General features: G+C 44.1%; 1 protein-coding gene across 2 annotated transcripts in view; it reads left to right on the plus strand.

The window, feature by feature from the left end:
• The window catches only part of LOC138511037 (uncharacterized), a 183,040-nt gene that overhangs the window by 101,631 nt on the left and 67,638 nt on the right, over window positions 1–13,771 (plus strand). For both annotated transcript variants that reach the window (XM_069626557.1, XM_069626556.1), the window contains exon 3: window positions 9,255–9,557. In XM_069626557.1, the coding sequence (XP_069482658.1) occupies window positions 9,255–9,557 (303 nt within the window). The remainder of the gene's footprint in view (window positions 1–9,254; window positions 9,558–13,771) is intronic.

Consider the following 13,771-nt stretch of genomic DNA (forward strand, 5'->3'; position numbering starts at 1 on the left):
TGCCACTTTAGGTCAAGACTTAGTTTCAAAAGTCCCAAACATCAAGTTCAGCATGAGCTTTAGTCATACTAGAATCTGTTTCCTAAATGTGATAATACAATGCCAAAATGCTAACCTTTAGAGCAACCCAACAAATCACAAATCCCACCTTAACCACCAGTGGAGCCTTCTCTCTCCACACAACTATTACATACAACCTGACGAGGGAGACTAAGATACACGATGCGTCGGAGGCGGCTGACGCTCTAGGTACCACCGCGGCCTAACGCGCTTCACTTCTCCCATTGTTTGGGTTCTTTCCTCTAATCCTTGGTGAGCACAGTGGCAATGGGTGTGGCTGCTGGGCTGTGTGGTAGGAGGCGGCGGTGTGCGCCTCACCCTAGGTGTCGAGTCCGGGGGGCCTCATGGATCAGGCAGAAATTAGTGATGGGTGCAGAGAGGGATCCTGCATCAAACGGCGTGCCGACATTCTGCCACTTGTTCTCCCGCCTGACTCCCGTTGACAGTCCTTTTTTAAGTAACGGAGCACTTCCATCAAAGCATTTCCTTTCCCTTCAATATAACATACATGGGTGGAAGAAAAATGGAAAAAGGGCATTGCCAAAAAGCCAGCACCCCCCCTGATTAATGGTATACACACTATGACCCCCCCCCCCCAGGCAAGTCTTGGTAAACCCACCTCCAACCACTACTCCCATTATCCTCTCTACTCCCGCAATTGCGAACGGGGTTCAGGCTATGGAGACTATAGCGGCCACTACCAGGACCTCTTCCATGATTCTGAAAGGGGATAGCCTATCCGAGGTTCGGCACTAAGCCTATGCAGGAGGCAAAGGCTGTGCTCTCAGAGGGTGGATTTTCCCTGAATGCCAGGGTTACTAATGCCTCTAATAATGATAAAAATGAGCCGTCCTGTGGCATGGTTAACCGGACAACAGACGAGGTCGCCAACTTTGTTAATTCATCAACTAATACAGGGGAGACACTTGTGCCTCCCCTGTCCATAATAGCCATCTCAGACACAGAGGGGTTCTAGATCAACCCATAGCTTCAAATTACCTCTGCAGTTGTAGCAGTGGCCATCCCGGATGATAATTCCCAAAAGCAGACCACCCCTGAGCAATGGGTACTGGTAAAGGACAACATAATTAAACTATTAAACTTGTGTCCATTTGTTTTGTAATTGGTTGGATTCCTTGGACAACTTTGTGGGGAACTATCACACTTTGAAAGTGGATAAACTATGGCAAACATATTTCTTAATCCCCCAGTTGATGCAACATCATCCGGCCAATTTGAACATTCCTGTCTGGTCTGCCTCCCCATCAATGGATGGGGACCCGACTCCACTAATTACACAGCCAACGCCCAATGATCTGGATCCTATCAATGGTTCTGACCCTGTAGCTGGGCCTTTCGCTCCTCCCCCTGGAGTAGATGAGAGGTTGAGAGGTCTACACCCCCCTACTATTGTTGGATCCTAGGAAGTCCATGTCAGGACCCGTTGGTGCAGGTTGTCATGTGAAAGGCAGCAATTGTTCACCCATCTCTAAAAAACCTTTGAGTGAGGAAGTCTTCAATGCCAGGGCTTAGGGACAAGAATGTATGAGACTTTGTCATGGATGATAGGAACTTCATCATCACCAACATTGAGAAGCCAGTTTGGAAAGCACCCAGAGATGCATTAAAGAACAACGTTTTGGCCTGGCTCTGTCAACAAACTGGGCCAGAGGTGGTTAGATGCATAGACCTGAACATTTTACATAGGCTGGAAATTGATGAGTGGTGTACCCAGAAAAACAGGGAATGTGTCTTGGTTGGATGTGGGGCTAGTAACTTATCAAGGTACCTTAGTAACTGCAAATATTTGCCCAGAGGCTCATCAAACTTGAGACTCATAGTGGGCTTGCCTGAGGGCTTTAAACCTCCAGTTGAGAAGAGCTACATTAAGATGATTTTAGTATGTTATACCAATTGTGTTGAGGTGTGTTGGTTCCTTTTTTGTATTTCATGTTGTAAGTTGTGTTATTGTCATGGTACTCTGAGGCCTGCTGGCATTCAACGCCTTATAAACAAACAAATAAATAAATAAAGATAGAAGTCAGTGCTAGGAAATATTTTAATTTTGCTGCGATCCTCCAATAGAATTCTATGGGACACCCATTCTTTATGCTTGTTTTGAACCTGATTTTGCAGAGGTAAGTAAAGCCTTTGTTACTTCTCTTGCCCTTTTGCTCATTCATATGGAGAAACTGATCAGTCCCTAAGAATATTGGTACTCAGACTTTGTGAATTTGTGAATTTCTTGTATTTTTACAATTGCACACATCACCTTACAGTGACATACATTTAGGATACTTTGTATCCTTATATTTCTTTATATAATGGCTTTTTGGTTACTTTTACAATATGCCTAAGACAAGCTGGTGGTAACAGTGATGGTTTTACAATATTTGAAGCATTTTACTCATGCACTTTTGCATTTACTGCAAATGACTACTAAAGGTGGCAGTCACCCTAAAATGGCTGTGCCACAATCTTTTAGCTGGTTCTTTGGCCATATTGTTCTTTTGTCTTTTGCCTGCCTTCTCAGATCAGGAAGTAACTTACATGGAATTACCTTTCCTGGTAAATCTGTGGTTTGTGTGTGTATGGGCAGAGGAAGTGGATGGAACTGTCTAGTCCCAATCCTCATTCCCAGTGCCCGAATGTCTGTTGTTGGGCAGATGTTGTGGCTAGTAGCTATCCACGATTGGATCGCCACTGCCTATTTGAATGGTTCAGATCATTATTTTGTGGGCTTGTGCATGCTCCCAAACCCAAATCCTCGAATGAAAGATGGGCTCCAACAGCTATTTGACAGATCATCGTTGGAGCCAAGACTTCTATGAAGAGGGGCAGTCTGCTGATGACCCAAGGATGACCCCTGAAGCTGACCAACATCGCCTCCAGTGCTGTCCCAATGAATCCTAACCCCTCTGTCCTGATCCCAAGAAGACCATCACAGGTGGTTTGGGCCCTTAACTAGTAGAAAGAAGCAGTCTTGACCATTGCTCGAGGATTCATGCCTTCTGAGCCTTCGGAAGTGTCCCTGGACCACAGGTTGACTGACCAGCACTCTCCTGGGCTACCTCGCTGCAGCCATCACCGTTCTGAGTACATCCATGGAACGTGGAGGATGTTCAACTTGTGTACCAAGATCATTGCTCCTACAATTTCAGCCTGCTTGCATGAATGGAAGCTATGCTAGGCCTGTTCCTTTGTTTGTCAATTGAGGATCACCTCGCTGGAGGTTTCCTGAGGTGGATGAAGACTTCAGCCCTGCAGAAATCTTCATCTTTCCTCATTTGGTTCTTCTACTGGAAGCTGTTCTCGAACTGACTCCCAAGCACCGAGACCACCAGAAACCAAATCCTTTGTCTGAAAGTGACCTCTGCACCCGTGACCTTTGGGCCTTCCTTGACAGGACCAAGCACAGAAGATTGTGTTTCCCAACAGATTCCGGCAAACCAGCAGTAATCTCTGGAGTAATCAGAGTCAGGGGGTAAGTTAGCCAACCTGTTTCTGCCCCCCTATTCTCCATAGTGTTACATGGGCATAAAAGCTTATAAATCTATTCCGACTTTGGTCAGTGGAGGCCTGGTTAAGGATCCCTTCCTCGTAATATCCGAATGACTGGGATTGAGTGAGTGTACATTCCTGAACTGTGTCTAACTTTTTGACTCTATTGATCATAACCACTGGCATCGCCAATCCCTTCATAGTCCTGCTCATGATGTTGGGGGCTATATATATATATTTTTTATTACTTGTTTGAATTGCAATTAAAAACAATTTTTACAAGGCTTATCCTAAAAGATTAATTATTTCGCTAATTAATTGGGTCAAGTTCCTAACCGACTTGTCTTCAGCTTTTAGTGTTGCGTTGGATTTCCCATTGTTTCTAAATTAGCTGCTGCCTCGTCTGTTGCTGAACTTGTCTGCCTGTTAAATAGTTCAAGGCTTTCAAAGAATCCAACTACCGCTATCAGCCAGGTAGTTTTTTTTCCGCGCTCATCAGTCTACTCCACCATTCTTCTTCATCATAATGTTGTAAGTTTCTGAGTAGGTGACGCAGGTGAAGTGAACGTGTTGCGATCACCCGCCGACAAATTAGCAGGAGGTATTTGATGGTTTCTTTCATTTCTGGTTGTAAACAATAGCGGCATGAGGTTGTGTCACTCTGTTTCCTTCTTGCCAGAGTTTTTTTAGTGTGCAAGATGTTTAAACGAATTCTCATGAAGTTTTCGCGTAGTTTCCTGTCCAGGCATTTTGCCAGGTAAGCTCTTATTACGTTTACTTTCATTATTTTTGCAGGAAGGTCTAAAGTCAACTTAGAGTAACTTGCTTCTTCTACGGTTTGTATCCAATCTCTTTCAAGCATATGTTTTTTTTTACTTTTTCTGGGTTGTTAATCAACTCTTCTTCGGAGTTACCTACCCAGTCTAGAAGAGATTTGTTCTTGGACGCCCAGGTTTGTAACATTGTGCATGATCCTGCTCGTATTTCTTTGTTGATAGCCCTTAGAATATACGGAGGTGAAGTCAGCAGTATTTTTCTGTAAAGCATTACTTCGTTCCGAGCCATGTTGGAACTTAGTGATTGGAGAGTTAGTTCTCTCCTTATCAAGGATATTGGCAGTGATTGTGGGAGATTTAAGACATTCCTCTAGTATATCCCTTCAATCTTGGGCCAGAGCTTCGTTGGTAGATAGGGCATAGATTCTGTGCTGTAGGTAAGACTAGGGATAACTAAGTTTTGTAAAATGTCAAAGTGGCAGACAGTGTGAAGAACCCATATTTTTTTGCGATGGCTCTGGTCTGAGTAAACCAAAGGCGTGCTTTTGTCACTAGGCACTCTTGCATTGCGACTTCTTTGCTGTTTTTGTTCAGTATAATTCCCAGGTACCTGAAATTATTCACGAATTCAAGCGGCTGACTGTCAATTGTCCAGATGAAGATCTCAGCTTTCCTCATGTTTTTGCAAGCGCCATTATTTTCGTTTTCTCCCGTTTCATTTGGAGGTTGTTATCTTTCATGTATGCAGCAAGGTTGGTGATTTGTCCCTGCAAACCTATCTTGTTTGGTCCATTAGAATTATATCGTCTGTGAAAAGCAGTCTTGATATTTTTGCCTCACCAGGGCTGGTGGAAAGGATCGGACTCTGTTCTCATAATCCATGAAATCGGCTATGTAGGCATTATACAGAGCCGGAGCCAGAGGGCATCCTTGTTTCACTCCCCGTCCTGTTTTAATTCATGAGGATAGCAGGCCTGTTTGGTTGAGGTGGACACACATCGAGGTTCCTGAATATAGAGGCTTTAAGGGGTTCAAGATCTCGGGTGGACATGCACGATGTTCTAGTTTTTCCCTTAACAGGGCTCTGTTAACCTATTGAAAGCCTGTACCAGGTTGATGAATTTTAGGTCGGCCGTCAAAGACTTTGGCTTTCAGTGAGCTCAGCGCCAGTATATTCGCTGTCCTCCCCAGGTTTTTCACAAAACCCACTTGGAGGGGATCCGCAGTTTTCGAGGTTAGTGTACATTCCTGCAGGTTATCCAAAATCAGTGAACCAAAGAGTTTCTATATTGAATCAAGGAGGGCTATTGGCCGGTAGTGGTTAGGGTTGTCCCTTGCGCCCTTCTTAAAAATCAGGACCACTATCGCCCTTTTCCATGAGGGCAGAATTGATGCAGACCTTACACAGTTTTTAAACACTTCCATGAAGAAAATTGACCAGGGTTCTGCATGCTTTTTAAATCAGAATTGGTGATACCATCGGGGCCGGCGGCCCAGGATCCGTTAAGTTTTTTTTATTTTCATTAGGATTGTGTCCTGGTCTGTTGGTATATGCCATTTGTCACTGGTATAGGTGGTGTTCAGGTTCATCATTCTCATGGGCTGGCTATAAAGCTCCTTTTACCCACTTTTGGTCGCCCACTGAGTTCTGCAGGGACGAGTTTTCTCCTTTAGCATTTCCCCTGATTAACGACCAGAAATCCCTGTCTTCTTTCTGCATATTGCACGGAGCATTGACTCAGCGTCTTCCTGGTATCATTGATGTTTGCTGTTCCTCAACCAGGCTCGATAGCTTTTCAGGGCATTCTTGGCCACCTCCATTTTTAATTTGGATGGGGATTTGTTCGCTGCGCGTCTCAACTTTCTAATTAGCTTTCTTCTCTCCACAAGTTGTTCACTGAATATGTGTAAAGTAGATTTTGAATGTTTGGGAATCATTGGGCCTCATTACAACCCAGGCGGTAAGTTCCCTACTTTACCACCATGGTGTAAACTTTGTTTACACCATGGTGGATGGCGGATTTACCGCCCCATTCCAAGATGAGTGGGGCGGTAAATCCCCATTCCCCATTTACCCTTCCCCATTCCCATTTTTGCCCCATAGGGCATAATGGGAGTGGGGAAGGCGCTAATTACGGCACCGTGAATTACGGTGCCGTAATTAGCACCAAGGCGGGTTAGCGCCTTGCATTTTAACAGCTGCTAAAAGCAGGTGTTAAAATGGTAATCAGGCATTAAGGGTCAACGGCGCTGACGGCGCCGTTAAACCCTTAACGCCTGGGTTGTAATGAGGCCCATTGTCTTTTTTGGTTTGAAGACTGAAAGGACTGAACAATAGTCAGCTGTGTTTGTTTTATTTACGTTGTCAGCTGCCTTTTGGTAAAGGTAGTTCTTTGTAAATTGGTCGATAGCCCTTTCCGTTAGTCTTAGCCTGGTGCCGCTTGTATTGGCTTCTAGATTTGCGTTCATAAAGCGTTCTTTAGGTTTTTGGCTGTACCAGGCTGAGATCAAGATATTATGATCACTATGTTTTGTCTTGATCACTTTAAATGATTCTGTTATAATCAGGAGGCTTTGTGAGATGTGGATATAATCAATTGTTGATGCTTGTCCATTTCTTTCCCATATCAGGATCTTAGGGATGTTAGTCTAATGCCTGGTGATGGTTGTGTAGATCTCTGGTTTCCATGACTTTGGTCCATAAGTGGGCTCTCTCTTTTAGGTTATCCAGGCAGATGGACAAGTATACATTCAAGTCACCAGCTATGATGATATGAGTGGCCTTCTGGTTAATCAGGGTCGTATCAATTAAGGATTCCATTTGTTCTAGGAAGTTCTCATTGGTCCCTCGTTTTGGATTCCAGTAGGTGTTAATCAATAGGATCTCCTCCTGCATTTTGCGATCACTGTGGTTTGATAGCCCAGACCATTCAATAATGGTGGCCAGGAGGAATTCCGTTGCCTTTATGATTTTTTTCAGATGTAATCCGCTGCCCATTCTAATTGCAGTTATATGGCCGGATCTAGGTCTTCCCTTAGGGCCCCTTTGTGCTGGTGAATGGGCTAATTCAAATCCATCTAGTGAAGGTTTTGTGATAAACCAGGTTTCCTGCAGGCAGAGTGCGTCAAATTTTGCCAGATTTACATCGGACTTCATGGTCAAGTGAGTGAAGCCCCTGGTGTTTCAAGAGCCAATTTTAAGCTTGGGGGGCTATATGGATGTGTTACCGTCCATTCCACCCACCGCCTTGGTTCAATCCTGATTCAATTAATTGTGCTATGCCCATGTTTCAATTAGGCTATAAGGGCATCCTTCCTCTCACCCGAAAAAATCCTGTTAGGATGCCACAGTCAAGCATCCAACTGCTTCAACATGCACCATGTTTTCAAAAATCATACTGGATCAGCAGGTCCTTTGTGCTCAAGCCCTCAGCCTCCTGAATAGTCTCCCTCTAGAGCTCCAGAAGATATAGGCACTTGCACGAGAAACTGAAAACCCTGCCTTCTTCCTCTTAATATTCCCCAACCACCTTCTGCTGTATAACCTCAGCTCCAGGGGGCCTTCTCAGGGGTGAATGTTCATCTAAACAAATACAATGAATACATTTGGCAAATCATTTTTCACCACGGTCCCTTTTATTCCCAACCCTGTAGCTACAGTGTTTACTGAGGTATATATCAGTTTGAGTTGCAGAATAGGCCAGTAGCTTGGATAGACGGCATGCACCGTAAAGTCCAGGCATAGGTTTCATCAGTCACTAGAAAAATTACCTCCTCATAGTATATAGAAAACTAAATGCGTATGCAGGGGTCAAGTCCTAAAAAAATAAAGTGGGGGGACTCATCAACAAACGCAGCGTGGTGTGACGTCGCCAGAAATTAGCATGTCAGCATATCCACCCAAATTGAACAGGACGAATGGCATTTGCCTTTCATAAAATCAACACACACACACAAAACCAAGACAAGATATTTTCTTCTAATAGTGTTTTTGAAAAACATTAAAAGGTGTGCATGTTTTAAACTCCAAAAACCAATATGGATGTTTTCCCTCGGTCTTGCAGTACCGAAATGGGGCATTTCAACTTTAGTTGTTTGTTATTTTTCATCAGTTTATATAGTGCAGTGGTGAAGTGTCCGGTCCACAAACCTGACGACTGTGGTTTGATCTCTGAGGTCGGCTTCAATTCAAAAATTCGAAGAAGACATCCAATGTTTCTCTGTTAGTTGGGGGCACCGAGTCCACCCTCTGAATAAAGTGGGTGGACTCCGTTCCCCGCGGGTACCCTCGACTTGAGCCCTGCGAATTAGATAATTTCCAATTCAGGAGTCCCCACATGGTCAGTATTCGACAGAACAATGTTTAAACTGGCAAATAATAATGACCACTCGGTACAAAAAGAAAACTTATTTAAATAAATATAAAGCAATGTGTACCCAGTAATGCACTAACAATTAATGTTAATTTCGGTTATTACAAAATTGGTACGAGTCCGGCTACTTTACTGGAACAGCTGTACATCCAAACGGAAACACACAGTATGCACACAATCTTGCTGAACTATCATCGATGCAGTGCAGTATACGCACACACACATCTTTCAGCATCGCCGCACATCGCTTGTATTGCATGCATATTCCCTGTGATTTGGGAGGCACAGGGGTATCTATCACGTTGCCTCACACTTTGAAGCTTTTCTCACAGTGTTAAGCGTTTGAAAATGAAGCTTTCTGGAAAAACCCCGCCTCGCCCCTTTAAATAACTGAGTGTAAACATTGTCTGCTGAGGTGGGAGAGCAGAAGGGGCAGAGAGCAGGGAAGGGCGCGTTCATGAGTTTTGATGTAGAACCTATAGATTCTTGTATAAGCGTGCGAGATTGAAGTTGCAATTTACACCTCTGTGCCACTTGCTTTCAGGTCTCCTCCAGGACCAAGCAGATTCCCATTTCTCACCTCGGTCGCATCAGTCTGAAACCTCGCACCTGCCTTCGGAGAGCAACATGGCGGCTGAAGGCGCAAACAAAGAGAGCAATGACTTGAATGACATATTTACTGGAGAAGATGAACTTTTGAACCTCAAGGAGGGAACAGAGACCCCGGCACAAGTGCACGCTGACTTTGGGGCAACTCTCTTGCTGGGTCATAGCCAGTCCCACGACACGCACCTTGATGGGATAGAAAATAACATGTTCACTGACGCCAGCGAAGCAGAAATAACAGGTATTCTCCAAAAGACAATCACATATTTCTTGCTCCTTTTCTCCTTCCTGCCCCTCCACGGGGCTCTCTTTGCCAGGCTGGAGAGTTTAGTAGTAGTGTGTGCCGAGTAGATGTTTTAGCCACTACCCATCCCTGTACTCCTGCTGCAAAGTAGTCGTTTTTTCGTCACCCCCAAGACCAAAAATTGTAAAAGATTCATAGTAGATGAAATATAACTGACAACAGCGTGAAATAAATTACATGGATACTAAATTATTTTAAATCATTCAGAAATGTTTATGGCTCGCATTATGTACACTCAACAGCCTAGGACACACTATGGATTTACAATTTGCTGACCAAAGTTTACTTCACATTCTCAAACCATAAATTAACCTATTCAGACTTTAAACTTCTCTTCTGACATGTTGATGTACACAATGAAACGGAATGGAGATCAGGGAGCTACTCCATCTCACTTGCAACAGCGTATGTATTGCCTCCTGAAGACAGGACGTGTCATGTCGCGTGCATGCACAGCACACAAAGCGGTGACAGTTCTTTGCCAGCTTTAGTATTGCATTATTCGTTTTCGAAGTACTTACTAGAGCCAAGACCAAAGTGACTTTGGCAGCACTCTACACTATCCACTAAAATTACCAAATATACATATCGCTCAACATCTCTCCACTAACAATAGGAAATGTACACATCGCTGCAAAATGTTCATGCAAACAGAATGTGTGACATCACATTCGTTGCAAAAGGTAAAACGAATATCAAAAAGATGCCCAAAAGTGCATTGTGGGGAGAAAATTGAAACATTTCAAGGGAACAGCTTGTAACAGAAATGTTTTAGTTCCCAATCAAATGCTATTAATGTATGTTTTTTCGTGTGTTCATTTGGTGCTTTGTGACGTGCCGCATGATGTCAAATGTTTCTGAGCAACGAGGATGAAGGTGGGTCTGGAAGCGGTCGGTGAGGGATAGGGGAATGGCAATGATTGGCCACTATCTCACAGAGAGGGCGGAACTTAAGAATTCTTAGCTAATTTTTCTTCTCTCATAAAACATCACTACCATGCTTCCACCTTTTCCCCTACTCGCAAACCTCCTCATCCATGGCTTGCACCCCAGTCTGACTCTTTGTGGCGTACTCTCTGCCGTGCTGAGCGTCGATGGCATAAGTCCTATTTAGACTCCTCTATTCTTTCTGCCCTTCATTCCTCGTTCAACACTGTTCCTTTCTGCTAAACAATCGTATTATTCTGACCTTCTTAATTCCTATTCGTCCCATCCTCCCCGTCTCCTTCAGACTTTAACTCATATTATTTTCCTGCCCCCCCTCTGACCGTACACTTGTCTTGTCTCTTTCAACCACTAACCTGGCCTCCTACCGTTCCTCCAAGATCACCCTCCTGCCTTCTGCTATCACTCCTCCATCTTGTACTTCAGTCTCTGCTCCTTCTTCTCCCTCTGCTTCTATGTCCTCATTCCATACTATCGCTGATGCTGACGCTGCGTTTCCTCTCTCTAGAGCCCATTCTACCTCTGAACCGTCTGGCCTTTTACTTTCCTTTCTCATCACTCAAATCTACCATTTTCTATTGCCTTATCCTGCTGCATTGTTTAATGCCTCACTGATAACCTCATCCCTTCCTCATTTAAGCATGCCACCATTCTCTGTATCCTCAAAAAATCTGCTCTGTCTTGGGACTCCTCCTTTCTCCCTCTATACCTTTCCTCCTGCCTCTATTATTTCTATTTCTTCCTTTGGTTTGTCTCACCATCTTTATGGCAATGACACTCAGCTTTTTCTATCCTTTTCTGCATTCTCCCCCTCTATCCATGCTTCTCTGAGTTCTTGCCTTCTGGCCATCCAATCTTGGATGTCAGACCGCTACCTCATTCTTAACTCCTCTAAAACGGAGGTTCTTTTCTTTCCTGCCTCAACAGTCCCTCCTCCACAGTCTCCTGCCACCATTTCTTTTCCTCCCTCCTTGCTTCCCATCTCTCTTTCAGCCTGCAATCTATGTGTCTACTGTGATTCTTCTCTTTCCTTCTCCTCCCATATCTCATCTCTGTCTCTCGCTCCTGCAGGTTTCATGTGTTTAACATGTGTAAGGCCCAGCCTTTTCTCACCTTTCATGCCTCTATGCTCTTAACTTTGTCCCTTAGCTTTTGTTGTCTTTTCTATTGCTCCTGTCTTCTCTTCTGACTTCCTATCTCTCGCCTAAGCCCTCTTAAATCTCTTTATAACTCCTCTATTCATCTTCTCTTTTCCCTTTCCCCTCGTGACTCGCTCTCTCAAACACGTTCTTCCCGTCATTGGCTACCTTCTCATTCTCGCCTCAAGTTCAACTCCCTCTATCTTGTCTTTAAGTCTCTCCATAATCTTGCCCTCCCTCACCTCTTTTCCTTGCTGTCATATTCCCCCGCACGAGCTCTGTGTTGCCAGTCTCAATTCCTTCTATCAGTTCCCATCCACCTTGTGCTCAATCCCGCTTTAGTTCCTCCTCTCTCTTAGCCCCTTTATCCCTGCGCTCTCTTTCCTCCTATTCTCTCTTTCATTCTGGCCTTAAGGGCCATTTACTTTCTCTGTAATTTGGGGGGTTTTCTGATAATTTCACCATTTAAATTGTACTGCTCTGTGATTTTGTTGCTAGGCGCTTTGGCGCTCTATACATCTAAATAACACACAAATAAATAAATAAATAAATAGCGAGCTTCATCAATTGGCACGAGTTCTATTCCACTCCAAACACTCTCTCCAATCCTCCCTTTGGGCTCTGCCATCCCTCGTAACCAGCCTAACCTTTCTTTGTCGTGCTTTGAATTAGTTTCAAGGCACTATTACTTGCATCCTATGCAACCTAACTATCCCCATTCAGAAACCCCAAGTGTATGTTGGCACAAGTCAAGAGGTGCGCTATAGCATCTTTGCACTTACTTCAAAAGGAGTTTGGGGAATTGGCCCCATACATGTCATATGGCCCTAAGAAAAAAAGACACTTTTCTCCATTCTAACGTTTCAGCAAAAATCTCATTGCAGGCTGTGACATGCACTTTCACTGTTTTCATGGAAGTATGTTCTGGCAAGCCCCAGCACAGGAAGTGTTGCTAGCTAAATGCTGTGTTAATTATGGAATGCCCTTCCAGTGGCAATGCAGTTTGAGCAAGAGACACAAACACAAATGCAGAGTGCTTCACAAGTCTAGCTCGCAATATGGTCTGCAACAAGCTAGAATAGCGGCCAGCTGGTCGCATCTGGAACAACAAATCCCAAACGGCTCGTCAGTCATAGGCAGATTGTTTTTAAGCGGTGTTTGCAAAAATAACAAATACAAGGATATTCTTTTGAGCGCTGCCTAAAATCGCCCTACCAAAGTTCGCCCGTATAATATTTAATGCACAGCGTGCAACAATGTTTTCAAAGTCCAAAAAGCCCCACCTAAAATGAAAGCAAAATGCTATAAGTCTCAAGCAACAAAAGGGACCTAAAGCATCCGTTTTGTTTTAAACGTTCCTTCTTTCCGCATCTGTATGTGAAATGTGCAACTTAATAATCCCTTCCTATAAAGCAACGTGAAATGCAGTTTTGTTATTCAAGAACGGCATGGTGAGATGAGAAGGGGTCAGGCACCAAAAGCCAGCCACAACACGGGGAGGAACGGGTGGAGGCTGATGTTACGGCTTAACTGCTTAAAAGGTTATTTGCAGGTCACACTTTTTGAATTCCACTCCGTTCTGTGCTCAGCCAGTCATGTAAGGCAGCTAGAATAATATAACTCCAGTACTCGCAGGGTTTTCACTTTTCCGGGTGAGCTGAAAGGGAGTCAAGCACTAGAATGTAGCAACGACAATAAGGGCTTGCCACTGCTCCATTGCCCACCGAGCAGTTCTAGAGTTAACCTTCAAGCTAAAAGAAGATAATTACAATACAGAGGTGCCCACAATTGAGAAGGAACGTTCATTGCAGTGTAATGGATTGTTTATAACGCGCTTAATACCCAGACATTTCCAAGCGCGGACACGAGGATCGAACCTTCGTTGTTCCGCCTCATTTTACGAGCACGTTGCCCCTGACCTATCCGCTCGAGACTATTTGTGTGTCTGAGTTTTCTGAGCTTTCTGAATTTACAACATGAGAGTCAATTAAGTTAGACTTGATGACCTACCCGCTGCAATTCTATGCACCATCTTGTGGACCAAGCAGCACATCTTCAATACAGTTC

This window comes from Ambystoma mexicanum, chromosome 6p (genome assembly GCF_040938575.1).
Source record: "Ambystoma mexicanum isolate Mex_15411 chromosome 6p, UKY_AmexF1_1, whole genome shotgun sequence".
Taxonomy (NCBI): Eukaryota; Metazoa; Chordata; class Amphibia; order Caudata; family Ambystomatidae; genus Ambystoma; species Ambystoma mexicanum.